At 32.3% G+C, this 16,097-nt stretch overlaps 1 protein-coding gene across 1 annotated transcript in view; it reads left to right on the forward strand.

Annotated features, from left to right (window-relative positions):
- The window catches only part of HDX (highly divergent homeobox), a 192,691-nt gene that overhangs the window by 153,174 nt on the left and 23,420 nt on the right, over positions 1-16,097 (forward strand). Inside the window, exon 6 of the mRNA XM_045800031.2 lies at positions 10,091-10,298. Within this exon, the coding sequence (XP_045655987.1) occupies positions 10,091-10,298 (208 nt within the window). The remainder of the gene's footprint in view (positions 1-10,090; positions 10,299-16,097) is intronic.

The following is a 16,097-nucleotide window of genomic DNA, read 5'->3' on the forward strand; positions in this document are numbered from 1 at the left end:
TTAACTGGCAAGATATCATTCTTTACATATATATGTGTATATATATATATATATATATATATATATATATATATACACACACACATAGGTATGTATACATACACACACGTACAATACACACTACTTTATCCATTCATATGTTGGCATTGAGGAATGGGATAGGCTGGTGATGGGTAGTAAGGAGGGCATGTATTGCATGGTGCACTGGGTGTTATATGCAACTAATGAATCATCGAACTTTACATCAAAAACCAGGGATGTACTGTATGGTGACTAACATAATATAATAAAAAATATTATTACAATAAAAAAGAAAAAAATAATGCTTCAATACACAAAGGAATGTGTATATCTTTTCAAATTAGTGTTTTCATTTTGTTTGTGTATATATCCTGTAGTAGAATTACTCAATCATATAGTATTTCTATTTTTTTAAAGACTTTATTTATTTGAGAGAGAGAGAGGTTGAGAGAGAACGAGTAGGGGGAGGGGCAGAGGGAGAGGGACAAGCAGACTCTCTGCTGGGCTAGATGCCAGATGTGGGGCTCAATCCCAGGACCCAGGGATTGTGACCTGAGCCAAAGGCAGGCGCTTAACTGACTGAGCCACACAGGCACCCCAGTATTTCTATTTTTTTGAAGTTTTGAGGAACCTCCATATTATTTTCCATAGTGGTTGCACCAATTTACATTCTCACCAACAGAGCACCAGGGTTCCCCTTTTCCCCCTATCCCCACTAACACTTGTTATTGCTTGACTTTTTGATGGTAACCATTCTCACTGGTGTGTGGTGATATCTCACTGTGGTTTTTGATTTTTATTTCCCTGTTGCTTACTGATGTTGATTATCTTTTCTTTTTTTAAGTTTGTTTTCTAATTTTAATTCAAGTGTAGTTAAAATACAGTGTTAGATTAGTTTCAGGTGTGCAATATAGTGGTTCAGTGATTCTATACATTACTCAGTGCTCATGATAAATGTACTCTATAATCCCCATCACTTCACTCATCTGCACAACCACCTCATTTCTGATAACCATTAGTTTGTTCTCTATATTTAAGAGTCTGTTTCTTGGTTTCTCTCTCTCTCTCTGTTTTTCCCCTTTGTTCATTTTTTTTGTTTCTTAAATTCTACATATGACCGATCATATGTTATTTGTCTTTCCCTGACTGATGTATTTCACTTAGCACCATACTCTTCACCTCCACCCATGCTGTGACAAATGACAAGATTTCACTCTTTTTTATGGCTGAATAACATTCCATTCTATATGTATATACCACATTTTCTTTTTTTTTAAAGACTTTATTTATTTGACAGAGAGAGGGACAGCCAGCAAGAGAGGGAACACAAGCAGGGGGAGTGGGACTGGAAGAAGCAGGCTCCCAGCAGAGCAGGAAGCCCAATGCAGGGCTCAATCCCAGGACCCTGGGATCACACCCTGAGTCAAAGGCAGATGCTTAACAACTGAGCCACCCAAGTGCCCCTATACTACATTTTCTTGATCCATTCATCTATAAATGAACACCGGGCTGCTTCCATAGTTTGGCTATTGTAAATAGTACTGCAATAAATATAGGAGTATATATATCCTTTCTAATTATTATTTTTTTTATTCCTTGGGTAAATACCCAGTAGTATAATTATGGGATTGTAGGGCAGTTCTATTTTTAATTTTATGAGATACCACTATACTGTTTTCCACAGTGACTGATCAGTTTGCTTTCCCACCAACAGTGCACAAGTGTTGCTTTTTTTTTCACATCCTCTCCAACACTTGTTTCTTGTGTTTTTTATTTTAGTCATTCTAACATGTATGAGGCTATATCTCATTGTATTTTTGATTTGCATTTCCCTAAGGATGAGTGATGTTGAGCATCTCTTCATGTGTCTGTTGGACATCTAGATGTCTTTGGAGAAATGTCTATTTTTAATTGGATTATTTGTTTTTTGTGAGTTGTATACGTCTTTTATTTATTTTGGATAAGAACCTTTATTGAATATGTCATTTGTTATCTTCTCTGATTTGTTAGGTTGACATTTAGGGTTTTTTTTTTATTGTTTCCTTCACTGTGCAGAAGACTTGTATTTTGACATTGTTCCAATACTTTATTTTTGGTTTTGTTTCCCTTGCCTCAGGAGATATATCTAGAAAAATGTTGCTATAGCTAATATCAAAGTAATTACTGCCCATGTTCTCATCTAGAATTTTTATGGTTTCAAGTCATGCATTCAGGTCTTTAATTCATTTTGAGTTTATTTTTGTGTATGGTGTAAGAAAGTGGTCCGGTTTCATTGTTTTGTATATAGCTATCCAGTTTTCCCAACACAATTTGGTGGAGAGACTGTCTTTTACCCATTGAATTTTTTGTCTCCTTTGTCAAACATTAATTGATCATAAAATTGTGGGCTTGTTTCTGGTATTTCTATCCTGTTCTGTTGATCTATGTGTCTATTTTTGTGCCGGTACCATACTGTATTATTACAGCTTTATGATATAACTCGAAATATGGAATTGTGATCCCTGCAACTTTCTCTTTCTTTTTCGAGATTGTTTTGGCTATTCAGTGTCTTTTGTGTTTCCATACAAATTTTAGGATTCTTTGTCCTAATTCTATGAAGCATGGTGTTGGTATTTTGATAGGGATTCATTAAATCCGTAGAGTGCATTGCATAGTATGGACATTTAAAAAATGTTTATTTATTTTGGAGAGAAAGAGAGAGCATGGTGGGAGGGGCAGAGGGAGAGGGAGAGAGAGAATCTCAAAAGACTCCCCACTGATTGTGGAGCCTGACACAGGGCTTGATCATATGACCCTGAGATCATGACCTGTGCCAAAAATCAAGAGACTGATGCTTAAACAACTGAGCCACCCAGGTGTCCTGGGTAGTATGGATATTTTAACAATATTTGTTCTTCCAGTAAATGAGCATGAAATATCTTTCCATTTGTTTGTGTCATTTTCAATTTCTTTCATCAGTGTTTTATAGTTTACATGGTACAGGTCTTTCACCCCCTTGGTTAAGTTTATTCATAGGTATTTTCTTTTCTTCGGTGCAGTTGTAAATGGGATTCCACAGAGATTGTTTTCTTAATTTCTCTTTCTGTTGTTTCATTATTAGTGTATAGCAGTGCAATACCTTTCTGTACATTGATTTTGTATCCTGCAAACTGACTGAATACATTTATCAGTTCTAGTAATTTTTGGTGAATTCGTTGGGGTTTTGTATGTATATATCATGTCATCTGCAGATAGTGAAAATTTTACTTCTTCCTTACCAGTTTGATTGTCTTATTCTTTTTTTTTTTTTGTCTGATTGCTGAGGCTAGGACTTCAAGTAGTATGTTGATAAAAAGGGGGTGAGACTGGATATCTTTGTCTTCCTCCTGATCCTAGGAGAAAAGCTCTCAGTTTTTTCCCATTTTGTATGATTTAGCTGTGGATTTTTCATATATGTTCTTTATTACGTGGAGGTATATTCCCTCTAAACCTAGCTTTAATATATATATATATATATATATATATATATATATATATATATATATATATATATATATATATAATGCATGACTGTTTTATGTTTTCAAATGCTTTTCCTGAATCTATTGAAATTATCATATGTTTTTTTGTCCTTTCTCTTATTGATCTGATGTATCACATTATTTGATTTGTGATTACTGAGGTACCCTTGCATCCTGGGAATAAATCCCACTTACTTGTGATAAATGATTTTTTCAAGGTATTGTTGGATTCAATTTGCCAAAACTTTGTTGAGCCTTTTTGCATCTATGCTCAGAGACATTGGTCTGTTGTTCCCTTTTTGTAGAGTCTTTATCTGGTTTTGATATCTGGGTAACACCAGCCTCATAGAATGAATTTGAAAATGTTCCTTCCTCTTCCATTCTTTGGAATAGTTTGAGAATAATAAGTATTAACTGTTCTTTAAATATTTGGTAGAATTCACCTGCAAAAGCTTCTGGTCAAGAACTTTTCATTGTTGGGAGTTTTTTGATTACTGAATCAATTTCATTGCTGGTAATCAGTCTATTCAAATTTTCTATTTCTTCCCGATTCAGTCTTGGGAGATTATATGTTTCTAGGAATTTACCCATTTCTTCTACATTGTCCGATTTGTTGGTATATAATTTTTCATAATATTCTCTTATAATCCTTTGTATTTCTGTGGTATTGGTTGATAGTTCTCCTGTTTCATTTCTGATTTTGTTTAAGTCCACTCACTCTTTGTGTTGTTGTTTTTTTTTTTTATGAGTTTGGCTAAAGGTTGATCAATTTTGTTAATCTTTTCAAATATCTTGTTCCTAGTTTGGTTGATCTGTTCTCTTTTTTTAGTTTGTATTTTATTTATTTCTGATCTAATCTTTATTATTTCCTTCCTTCTATTGGTTTGGGGTTTTGTTTGTTAATTTTTTTCTGGCTCCTTTAGATGTGAGGTTTTGTTGTTTATTTGAGATTTTTCTTGCTTCTTGAGGTAGGCAATAGCTATAAACATCCCTCTTAGAACAGCACTTGCTGCATCCCAGAGATTTTATACCTTTGTGTTTCATTTTCATTTGTCTCCATGTTGGTTTTGATTTGCTCTTTGATTTTTGTGGTTGACCCATTCATTTTTTAGTAACATGTTAACTTCCATGTATTTGTGCTATTTCAAGATTTTTTTCTTGCAGTTGATTTTTAGTTTCAAAGTGTGGTGGTGAGAAAAGTTCCACGTGATGATTTTGCTCTTTTTGAATTTGTTGAGACTATTTTGTGGCCCAATATGTGATTTATTATGAAGAATATTCCATGTGCACTTAAATAGCATGTGTATTCTAGCATGAAATTATTTGAATGTAGCTATTAAGTCTATCTAGTGCAATGTGTCATTCAAAGCCACCATTTCCTTTTTGATTTTCAGTTTGGATGATCTATCCAGTGACATTATGGGGGTGTTAATGTCTCAAACTATCATTGTATTACTAGTGATATGTTCCTTATTATTGTTATTAACTGCTCAAAGAATGTGGGTGCTCTCATGTTGAGAGCATAAATATTTTCAGTTGTATTATCTTCCTGTTGGATTGTGCCAGCGGTGATTATATAGTGTCCTTCGTTGTCTCTTTTTTATTCTTCCAATCCATGAGTATGGAATGTTTTTCCATTTCTTGGTGACTTCCTCAATTTATTCCATAAGTGTTCTCAGAAAAGTTAGAGTATCGATCCTTTACCTCTTTGGTTAGGTTTATTCCTAGGTATGTTATGACTTTTGCTGCAATTATAAATGGGATCAATTCCTTAATTTCTCTTTCTTCTGTCTCATTGTTAGTGTATAGAAATGTAACTGATTTCTGTGGACTGATTTTGTGTCCTGCAATGTTGCTGAATTCTTGTATGAGTTCTAGCAATTTTGTGATGGGATCTTTGGGTTTTCCACATAAAGTATCATGTTATTTGTGAAAAGTGAGAGTTTGACCTCTTCTTTGCCCATTTGAATGCCTTTTATTTTTTGGGGTGTCTGATTGCTGAGGATAGGACTTCTAGTACTATGTTGAACAGCAGTGGTGAAAGTCGGCATCCCTGTTGTGTTCCTGACCTTAGTGGAAAATCTCTCAGTTTTCCCCCATTGAGAATGATATTCACTGTGGGATTTTGTTATATGGCTTTTATGATATTGAGGTATGTTCCCTCTATCCCTACACTGTGGAGAGTTTAAATCAAGAAAGTTTGCTGCATTTTATCAAAAGCTTTTTCTGCATCCATTGAGAGGATCATATAGTTCTTGTCCTTTATGTTATTAACATTGATTTGTGAATATTGAACCACCCTTGCAGGCCGGGAATAAATCCCACTTTGTTGTGGTGAATAATCCTTTTACTGTACTGTTGGATCCTATTGGCTAGTATTGCGGTGGGAATTTTGGCATCCATCTTCATCATGGGTATTGGCCTGTAATTCTCCTTTTTGGTGGCATCCATATTCATCAGGGATATTGGCCTATAATTCTCGTGTTTGGTTTTGGTATCAAAATATTGCTGGCCTCATGGAATGAATTTGGAAGTTTTCCTGCCATTTCTATTTTTGAAACAGCTTCAGAAAAATAAGTATTAATTCTTCCTTAAATGTTTGGTAGAATTCCCCTGGGAAGGCATCAAGCCTCGGACTCTTGTTTGGAGATTTTTTATTACTGCATCAATTTCCTTTTTTGTTATGGGTTTGTTCATGTTTTCTATTTCTTCCTGTTTCAGTTTTCATAGTTTATAACTTTCTAGGTATACATCCATTTCTTCCAGATTGCCTAATTTTTTGGCATAGTGTTCATAATATATTCTTAAAACCATTTTTCTTTGGCATTGGTCATGATTTCTCCTCTTTCATTCATTATTTTATTTATTTGGGTCCTTTCTCTTTTTTAATAATCTGGCTAAATTAATATATTAATTTATTTTATTATTTATGCTTCAGTTTGAGATTATGATCTGGCTTTGTTAATATTGGAGGGGTTTCTTTTTAATAATACTTGTTTATTATGTTATGTTAGTCACCATACAGTACATCCTTAGTTTTTGATGTAGTGTTCCATGATTCATTATTTGCGTATAACACCCAGTGCTCCATGCAATACGTTCTTTTCTTTCTATTTCATTGATTTCTGCACTAATCTTTATTATTATCTACTCATGCTGGGTTTAGGCTTTGTTTGTTAGTCTTTTTCCAGCTCCTTTAGGCATAAGGTTAGCTTGTGTATTTGAGAGTTGTTTCTCAAGAATGGCGTGTCATGCTATATACTTCCCTCTTATGACTGCCTTTGCTGCATTCCACAGGTTCTGAACTCTTGTGTTTTCATTTTCACTTGCTTCCATGAATTTTTAAAAATTCTTATTTAGTTTTCTAGTTGACCCATTCATTTTTTTTGTAGGATGCACTTTAACCTTAATGTCTTTGTGTTGCTTTCCAATATTCTCTTGTGATTGAGTTCAAGTTTTAAAGCAATTGTGGTGTGAGAATTTGCAGGGAAAAATCCCAATCTTTTGAACCAGCTGAGACCTGATTTGTGATCCAGTATGTGATGTTTTCTAGAGAGTGTTCCATGTGCCCTCAAGAATAATTTGTATTCTGTTGCTTAAGATGAAATCCTGTGAATTTATCTGTGAAGTCCATCTGGTCCAGATTATTTGAATAGCCCTATAACTATTAGGGAGATTGAATTCATCCTTAAAAATCGCCCCCAAAAAAGAAATCTACAAGTGCCCAAACCTACAGTTAACATCACACTTAATGGTGAAATATAGAATGCTTTCCCCCTGAGATCAAGAACAAAACAAGATGTGAACTTGGACCACCTTTATTCAGTTTGTACTGGAAGTTCTAGCTAATGCAATGAAACAAGAAAAGGAAATAAAAGTAACATACAATTGCCTGTGTTGACAATCCTAAGGAAACTACAAAAATACTCCTATAACCAATAAGTGAATTTAACAAGCTCTCTGGATACAAGATCAACATACAAAAATCAATTGTGTGTTTATACAGTAAAAGTGAACATACTGAAACTGAAATTAAATATATAATACTATTTTCAATCACTGAAAAAATCAAATACTGTAAAACTAACCAAGTGTGTATAGGGCTTTTATGCTGAAAACACAAAACATTGATGAAAGAAATCAAATAAGTTTTAAATAAATTGAAAGACATCTGTGTTCATGGATTGGAAGACTCAACATAGTAAAAATGTAAATTCCTCCAAAATTAATATGCAGATTTAACATAATTCTTACAAAAGTCTCAACAATATTTTTTGGTTGATGTAGACAAGAAAATTCTAAGATTAATATGGAAAAGAAATACACTAGTATAGTTAAAATAATGCTAAGAAAAAAAAGAATGAAGTGGAAGAAACCCACCTACCTAATTTCAAGACTTATTATATAGCTACAGTAATCAAGACTATGTGGTATTTACAGGAAGATACATATACAGATCAGTGAAACAGATTAAAGAACCCAGAAATAGCCCTGAACAGGTATGGACAGCAATTCAATGGAGAAAGTCTTTTCAAAAAATGGTTCTGGAACACTTTGCTATCCACAGAAAACAGAAATGAACTTTGATCTAAATCTCACACCTTATACAAAAATGAATTCAAAATGGATCATAGATTTAAATGTAAAAAATAAAAACTATAAAAAATTTAGAAGAAAAGGTAGGGGATAATCTTCAGGACTTGGACCTGGTGAAGTAATTTTAGAAATGACACTAAAAGCACAATCCATAAAAGAAAAAAAGCAATAGCTTGGCCTTCATCAAAATTAAACTTTTTCTTTTTCTGCAAAAGACCCAGATGAGGAAAATAAAAGCTACAGACTGGGAGAAAATATTTGCAAAACCACATATCTGACAATGACTCATATCTAGAATATATAAAGAACTCGTAAAACTCAACATGCATGAAGAAACATTTCACTGAAGAGAGTGTATGGATGGCAAATAAGCACATGAAAAGATTTTCAACAACTAGCCTTTGGGAAATCAAATTAATAACTCAATGATCTATCACTGCATGCATGAATGAGAACAGCCAATTTTCTCATTACTGAGAATACCAGATGCTGGCAAGAATGTCATGAAACTGGGTTTTTCATACATTGCTGGTAAAAATGTAAAATTGTACAATTTTTCTGGAAACAATTTGACAGTTTTTTAAAATAAAACTAAACGTGTAATTACCATACATCCAAGCATTTGCATTCTTGAGCATTTATTCTAGAGAAATGAAAATTTATATCTGCACAAAAGCCTGCTTATGACTAGCTGTTCATAGAAGCTTTAATTAAGGGCCCCAACATGAAAACAACCCAAGTGCCCTTTGATGAATGAATGATTAGATAAACATTGCAAATAAATGGGGAAAAATAGTACATAAATATCATGGAATACAACTTAACAATAAAAAGGAATAGCCTATTGATACATGCAACCTGAAAAATTTTTCAGAAAATTAGGCTGAGTAAAAAAATCCAACTTCAAAAAAAATCACATGCTGTAGGATTCCATTTATATAACATTTCTGAAAGGACAAAATTATAGAAGTGGAAAACAGATTAATGATTGCCAGGGGTTGGGAATGGTAGATAAAAGAGGGAGAAGAATCATGCAATAAAGGAACATGGAAGTGTACATACATACTGTGCAATATCAATTTCCTGTTTTAATTATTTTGATATAATTATGCAAAACATAAATTGGAGAAAACCGAGGGAAGGAGATCTACCTTTGAAACTTTTGTGCCTCTAAAAATATATAAAACGTTTTTAAACAATGGTTCTGAGTCCAATGAAATGAAATTTTAGAATACTTGAAATACCCAAGTAACCATTAAAGAGTCCAAGTTAATAGAAGTTACATTTTCATCATGGAGGCAAGATTCTATATGAGATATGAACTGTAGTTATAGCTATATGTCTGGTCCCTTTAGGAAAAAAATCAATTTGTGTTTTGTTTGAAAGATTTGGTGGATTATTTCTACAGAAAACAAAAACAAAACAAAAAACAAAAATTATGTATTTTTAACTAAAAAAGACATAATCATTTATTTAAGGGAAACACCTTCTAAAAAATTAACATTGTTATTTATCATTTGTCAAAAAATTAAATATATTTCATTTAATTTCCTCTCAAGGTTGTCCTGTTTGAATTATGTTTGCTTCGTAAGCATAAATATCTACTTATAAATTTTTATTAGTCTTTTATCCAACATTGTATTGGACCTGTTGATACATTATACTATATCAAAGTAATAAAATAAGCAATTTCAAAAAAGAAAAAGGAGCCTAAAAAAGTGTTCTGCGATGGACTGCATGTTGCTTTAAAGTCTGAATATTTAGATAAATGTTATCTTTCTGCTAATAAGGTATTTAAAAATAAAAACATAATTATCTTAATTTTTGCTTATTGACTAATAATTAAATTTTATTATTTTAGGTGCCTATTCATTTTTAATCATACTTTATGCAACATCCATTTATTATTTTAATGGCCAGAACTGCTAAAGGTTCTATGTTTACAAAAATTCCTTTTGTATTTCTCTTATAAGACTTGGATTGGGAATCGAAGAAGGAAATATCGTTTAATGGGGATTGAAGTTCCGCCTCCAAGAGGAGGCCCTGCTGATTTTTCTGAGCAGCCTGAGTCTGGTTCTTTGTCTGCACTCACATCAGGAGAGGAAGCTGGTCCTGAAGTAGGAGAGGATAATGAAAGAAATGATGAAGTATCCATCTGTTTGTCTGAAGGAAGCTCTCAAGGTATTTCATATGCTGCACTTCCTAATAATAGCTTTTGTAAATTTGATGGATTTTAACTTGCTTTTCAGCTAACTGCATTTTAAATCTAAGTCTTCAAAACTTTTGTTTAAACATTTGAAAAGAAATTGATTTATTTAGATTATATTTTTATATATACACACACAATGAAATGATTGCTACAGTCAAACTAATTAACATATCCATACCCTCACATAGTTACCATTTATGTTTATGGTGAGAGCACCTGAAATCTACTTTCTTAGCAAATTTCTAGTATGCAACATAGAATTGTTAACTGTAATAATCATGCTGTACTTTAGATCTCTAAACTTATCGATTCTATATAATTGCAAATTTGTATCCTTTGACCAAATTCCCCCATTTTCCTGACCTCGCCACCATGGAAATTATCATTCTGTTCTGTTTCTATTTGACTTCCTAAGGGTCCACGTTTAAGTGAGATCATGCAATATTTTTAGTTCTGTGCCTGGCTTATTTCATCTAACATAATGTCCTCCAGGTTCTCATATATATATATATATATATATATATATATATATATATATATATATATATATATGTTTTTATATATATGTTTTTATATATATATATGTTTTTATATATTATATATTATATATTCCTATATATAGGAAATATATATTTGTATATATTAATATATATATAATTATATATATATATATTTCTCAATTTCTTTATCCATTCATCTGTCAACAGATACTTAGGTTGCTTCCATATTTTGGCTACTATAAGTAATGCTGCAAGAAATGTGGGAGCATAGATATCTCTTTGAGGTACTAATTTTATTTCTTTTGTTTATATATCCAGAAAAGGGATTACTGGACCACATGGTAGTTCTATCTTTAACTTTTTGAGGAACCCTCATACTGTTTTCCATAATAGCTGTACCAATATGCATTCTGACCAATGGTGTACAAAGGTTCCCTTTCTTCTATATCCTCACCAACACCCATTGTTTTTTTATCTTTTTAAAAAAATTTTAATGCCTCCACCTAAATAGTCTCACTGAGTCATCACAACACTTATCTACCACAATAATGATCTCTCACATTTAGAAATATTGATTAATGCAACAATACATAATTATAATCAAGTACATGATTGTTTTTATTTTATTGAAATTCTGATCAATTTAGGTTAGAACATTACAAATGTAACACCAGGGTAATAGTCAGGCAACCTGCGTGAAAGTCTCAGATCTACTAGATTATTATGTGACTTCAGGCAAAACATTTAATTCATGGGGCTTTAGTTCCACATCTCTAAACTAAGGGAAATAGGCTGGATCATCTTTATAACATTGCTCAGTGTTTCCCTAATGAGAATTGAAATAATCATCTGTACTTTTTCAATGAACACTTTTATTGAGGTTTAATTTACATATCATAAAATTCATCTATTGTCTATGTAAAACTCAATAATTTTTAGTAAGTTTTATAGAGTTGTGGATTATCACCAGTACTAAAATCCAACTTTAAAGTATTTTCATCATTTCAAAAAGTTTATTTGAGCCCATTTGTAATCAACCCTCTTTCCCACATCCAAACCCAGGCAACCACAGATCTGCTTTCTGACAACATAAACTTGTATTTTCTGAGTATTTCATATAAAAGGAATCATACAATATATAGCATTTTTGCATCTGAGTGAAAGAAAAAGAAAGAATCTTGCACTGACCCATGTTGTTTATTTTACTGAGCAGAATATTAACAATATATTTTCTAGTTTAATTTTTGCCTTTTAAATTTGATTATGGATATCAGACCTTTGGCTTGTAATATTTATGTTGCCAAATATATAAATCCTTTTCATTATGATTTCTGACTTTGGTGTCAACTTATTAAGAGGGTAAATCATATTGTGTTAACACAAAAAAAGGGACAAAAGAAAACTTTTTGGAGGTGATGGATATGTTTATTACCTGGATTGTGGTGATGGTAACATGAGTATATTCACATGTCCAAACTCACCAAATTGTATGTGTCATGATTACAAAGTCCTTCATTCTACCGCAATGACGTTAACAGACCCCTATATTTGCTTCTTATATTCTTATGGTTTCATTTTTACAACTTGATATTTATTCTGCCTAGAATTTATTTCACTTTAAGATGTGTGAGGAAAATACCTAATTTTATTTTTCCAAATGGTTAACCAGTTGCCTTTACACTATTTGTTAAATAATCCAGCATTTCTCCAGTGAGTTTAATTGTAGCTTTTGATCAAATATTATATACATACACACACAAATGTATACATATATATCTTGGATTGCATATTATGTTACATTGATCTGATTGTTTATAACTGTGGCTTTATAAAATATCTAAATATCTGGTAGTGCTCTAATTACTCTTAGTTTTTGTAGCACAGATTCTTCTAGATTAACTCTAGGATTGCTTAGTCATACCTTTCCCCAATCCCTCTCTTCCAAAATCATTTTAAGATGTTTTCATTGAAACTGCATTAAATGGATAGTAAAATGTGGAAAGATAAATTCAGTTTTGTATGTGTTAAGTTTTAGATGGCATCAGGACATCCATGTGGAGCTGTTCAGCAGACTCATGGGTAATGTGGGCTGAAACTCAGAAGAGGAGTTAAGACATGAAAAGAAATATAGAAACTACCCACATCGAGGCCAAAAAAAAAAAAAAACAAAAAAACAAAAAAAAAAGTCTCGCCATAGGAATAGAAAATTTAGTTAAGTGAAAAAATGGAAAACAAGAAAGAAAAATGTATAAGACTTGTGTGTTGAGAAATATCCAGATCTGAGGACTAGAGGAGAAATGGGACCCATCAAAAGAATATTCCAATATAGGAGAATGAGGACGTTATGTTATTACTAAAATCAAGAAAAGGGAGAGATTTCAGAAGAAAGAAATATCATTATTTCAGTTATCTTTTGGAAGTTGAATAGAAATTTCTCTCATATGAAGCATCTAAAAATGGTCAAAGGTATGTAAGTGGACAATATAATGATACCAGAGGATGAGGGACAGGGATATGAGAAGTTGTTCAATGAGTATAAAGTTACAATTATACAACTGTAGTATAATTGTTGGACAGCATAGTTCCTATCGTTGGCAATAAGAGTTATAGGCTTAAAAAACTTATTAAGAGGGTAAATCATATTTTGTTAACACATATTTTGTTAACACAAAAAAAATGTAAATCATATTTTGTTAACACAAAAGAAAACTTTTTGGAGGTGATGGATATGTTTATTACCTGGATTGTGGTGATGGTAATATGAGTATATTCACATGTCCAAACTCACCAAATTGTATACATTTATTATGTGCACTTTGTGTATACCAATTATACCTTAATAAAGCAGGAAAATGAAAATAAATTTTAAAAAATGAGAACCCATTGAATTGGATGCTCAAGGGATTCTTTCAAAAAGCAGATAGCAGTAAGTTGAGTGATAAAAAGGATATAAAAGCTCTTAGTATTGCCAAGGCCATATATTTTAATACCAAGTGTTTAAAAAGTTGTGCAAATATTCAAGTGTTTCCTTTCTCCCTCTCTCTCTGTCTTCCCTCCCTCTGTGTCTCTGTCTTTAGCAACATTTGCTGTTGGTATTGATGAAGATGATAACACAGAATTTAGTGTACAGGAAAACTGTGAAGCAGGAAAAAAGAGAGGCTGTTGCATCATTTCCAAACCCCTTATTTATAATCTAATTGGTCTGTTAAATGATTTTTGTCTTCTATTAGTCTTTACTAAATTGTGGGTGCCTGGGAATACTTGAATATTTTCAGTGATTTATGAATGGATCTTTAGAGAATGATGGCCGGCAGCTATTTGGAAGATAATGGGGATTTGTGTGTTTCTGTGGGTCGGTGGGAGAGCTATGAAGCAATATTCTGATTAAATCACATAAGCCCCTAAAGTGGAATTTCAATCTATGACTTCCACTTCCCCACCTAAAAAGGAATTAAAAAAAATAAGTAGTTAATGGGGGAAAAAATTGAGTTAAGTTTAAGGTTGCAAATGGACCACTGCTCCTACACTGGCATCCTTTGTCATTTAATAGTGTTTACACAGCTAGCATAGTAATCAAGACCTAATGAGAAAAATGAGAGAGAGAATTTAATATATGAATCAAAAAATACTTGATGGGAAGTGAGATTGCCTAGAATTCCTCTCAGTGGCTTATTTTTTTTTTTTACAGCTGCATAATCACCTTCTCATTCTTACCAGAAGTTGGAACAGAAAAGCATAATAGAGTCTTAAAATACAAAAAGAGCTTTTCTGGTACTATTTCCAATGAGTTCTGTACTATTTTCTTCCTCATTTTGCTGATGGAGAATGCTAATCTGATTAACTGTGTGATCCTTTTGTGATGATTAAGTGAATTGTATCATGTGGCCTAGACTAATATCATAACTTTAAGATATGCTAACCATATTCTCTTTCAGTTATTAAAATGTAGTTAAATGTGTGTTTACTTTGAGATTTCCATTAATTACATCAGAGAGATACAGAGACAAAATAATCAGAGTAGTTGCCCATACTATTTCAGCAATCTAACAACTTGAAATTCAGTCCTTTATAATATAGCTGTTGACTCAAGAAAATTAGTCTTCTAAATGTCTAAGAGAAAGAAAAATATCTTTAAAGCAGGACTTACATGTTACACGTTAAAAATCAATTAAAAATTGTGTTAATTTTTTCTAGAAAAAACTCTACAAGCTAAAAGAAGCATTATATTTTTAAAATACAGTAAAAGGCAAATTTAGCCAAAATCACCAAAAAGTATTGCTAATCTTTCAGCAGTTTCAGTTCCATTTCTTCTTTTCTGAGAGAACAGGTACTTTCCTGATGCAAAGCTTCTTACTTATCTCTAACTTCCACCTTCTATCTCCCATTTCTTTTTCCTTTCCCTGTGTGGAAGTGAAGAGAAAGGAGATGTGGTAAAGCTACCTGGCTTCACCCCTCACACAACTGCAAACTCTAGCAAAAGTAATAGATGACTCAGCTCTTTAATGTGAAGTTCTAGGTCTACTAAAATATATGCATGGTTGAGCAATTTTAAAGATTTTTACTGTCCTGAGAATCAAACTGTTTAAAGTATGAGAACAATTAACATCTGTAATGTTAAATTTTATGGCAAAATCTCTTTTCAACTGTATCTATTATATGGGTGTGCATATAAAATATAGTTCATCATAGTTACTCAGTTTAAGTGCATGGCTACCATATAGAGTGCCCTCTAGAGTTTTCACTGATAATAATTTTACTTATTTATTTTCCAATTTGCAGAGCTGCTTTTCCTGAGGAATAAGCAGATACATTGACTGTGTTTTGCTTTAACCTTGTAGTAATGTAGAAGCTATCTGTAAGCAAAAGAAAACATGCCTTATTTAGCTGTATCACTTATAGCTTTTTATTTTAGAAATCTTCAAAACAGTTTTTATTTACATCTAATGAAATACTCAAACCCTGCATCTGTATGTTGCCAGTAAAGCAGAATTGTGTATAGTTATGAGCAAGTAAGAACAGAAATATAAAGCAAACCTATAAGGAATGATACAAATAATGATCTTATTGATGAGCACTCTAACGTCTATTCTGACAGCATGAGTACTAATATTAGCTCTGCAGCTAAACCTGTTAACAATTTCCCCCTTCATTTAATTTAGTTGCTGATTACATAGGACTTGACATTTCCTGTGATTTGAAATGTCTAAATATTGAATAAAGTCTCCTCCATCTAGGATCATTTTTATTAAAAAATAAATTGAATTTATGGTA

This window comes from Ursus americanus, chromosome X (genome assembly GCF_024610735.1).
Source record: "Ursus americanus isolate L20-20 chromosome X, mUrsAme1.1.p, whole genome shotgun sequence".
Classification (NCBI taxonomy): domain Eukaryota; kingdom Metazoa; phylum Chordata; class Mammalia; order Carnivora; family Ursidae; genus Ursus; species Ursus americanus.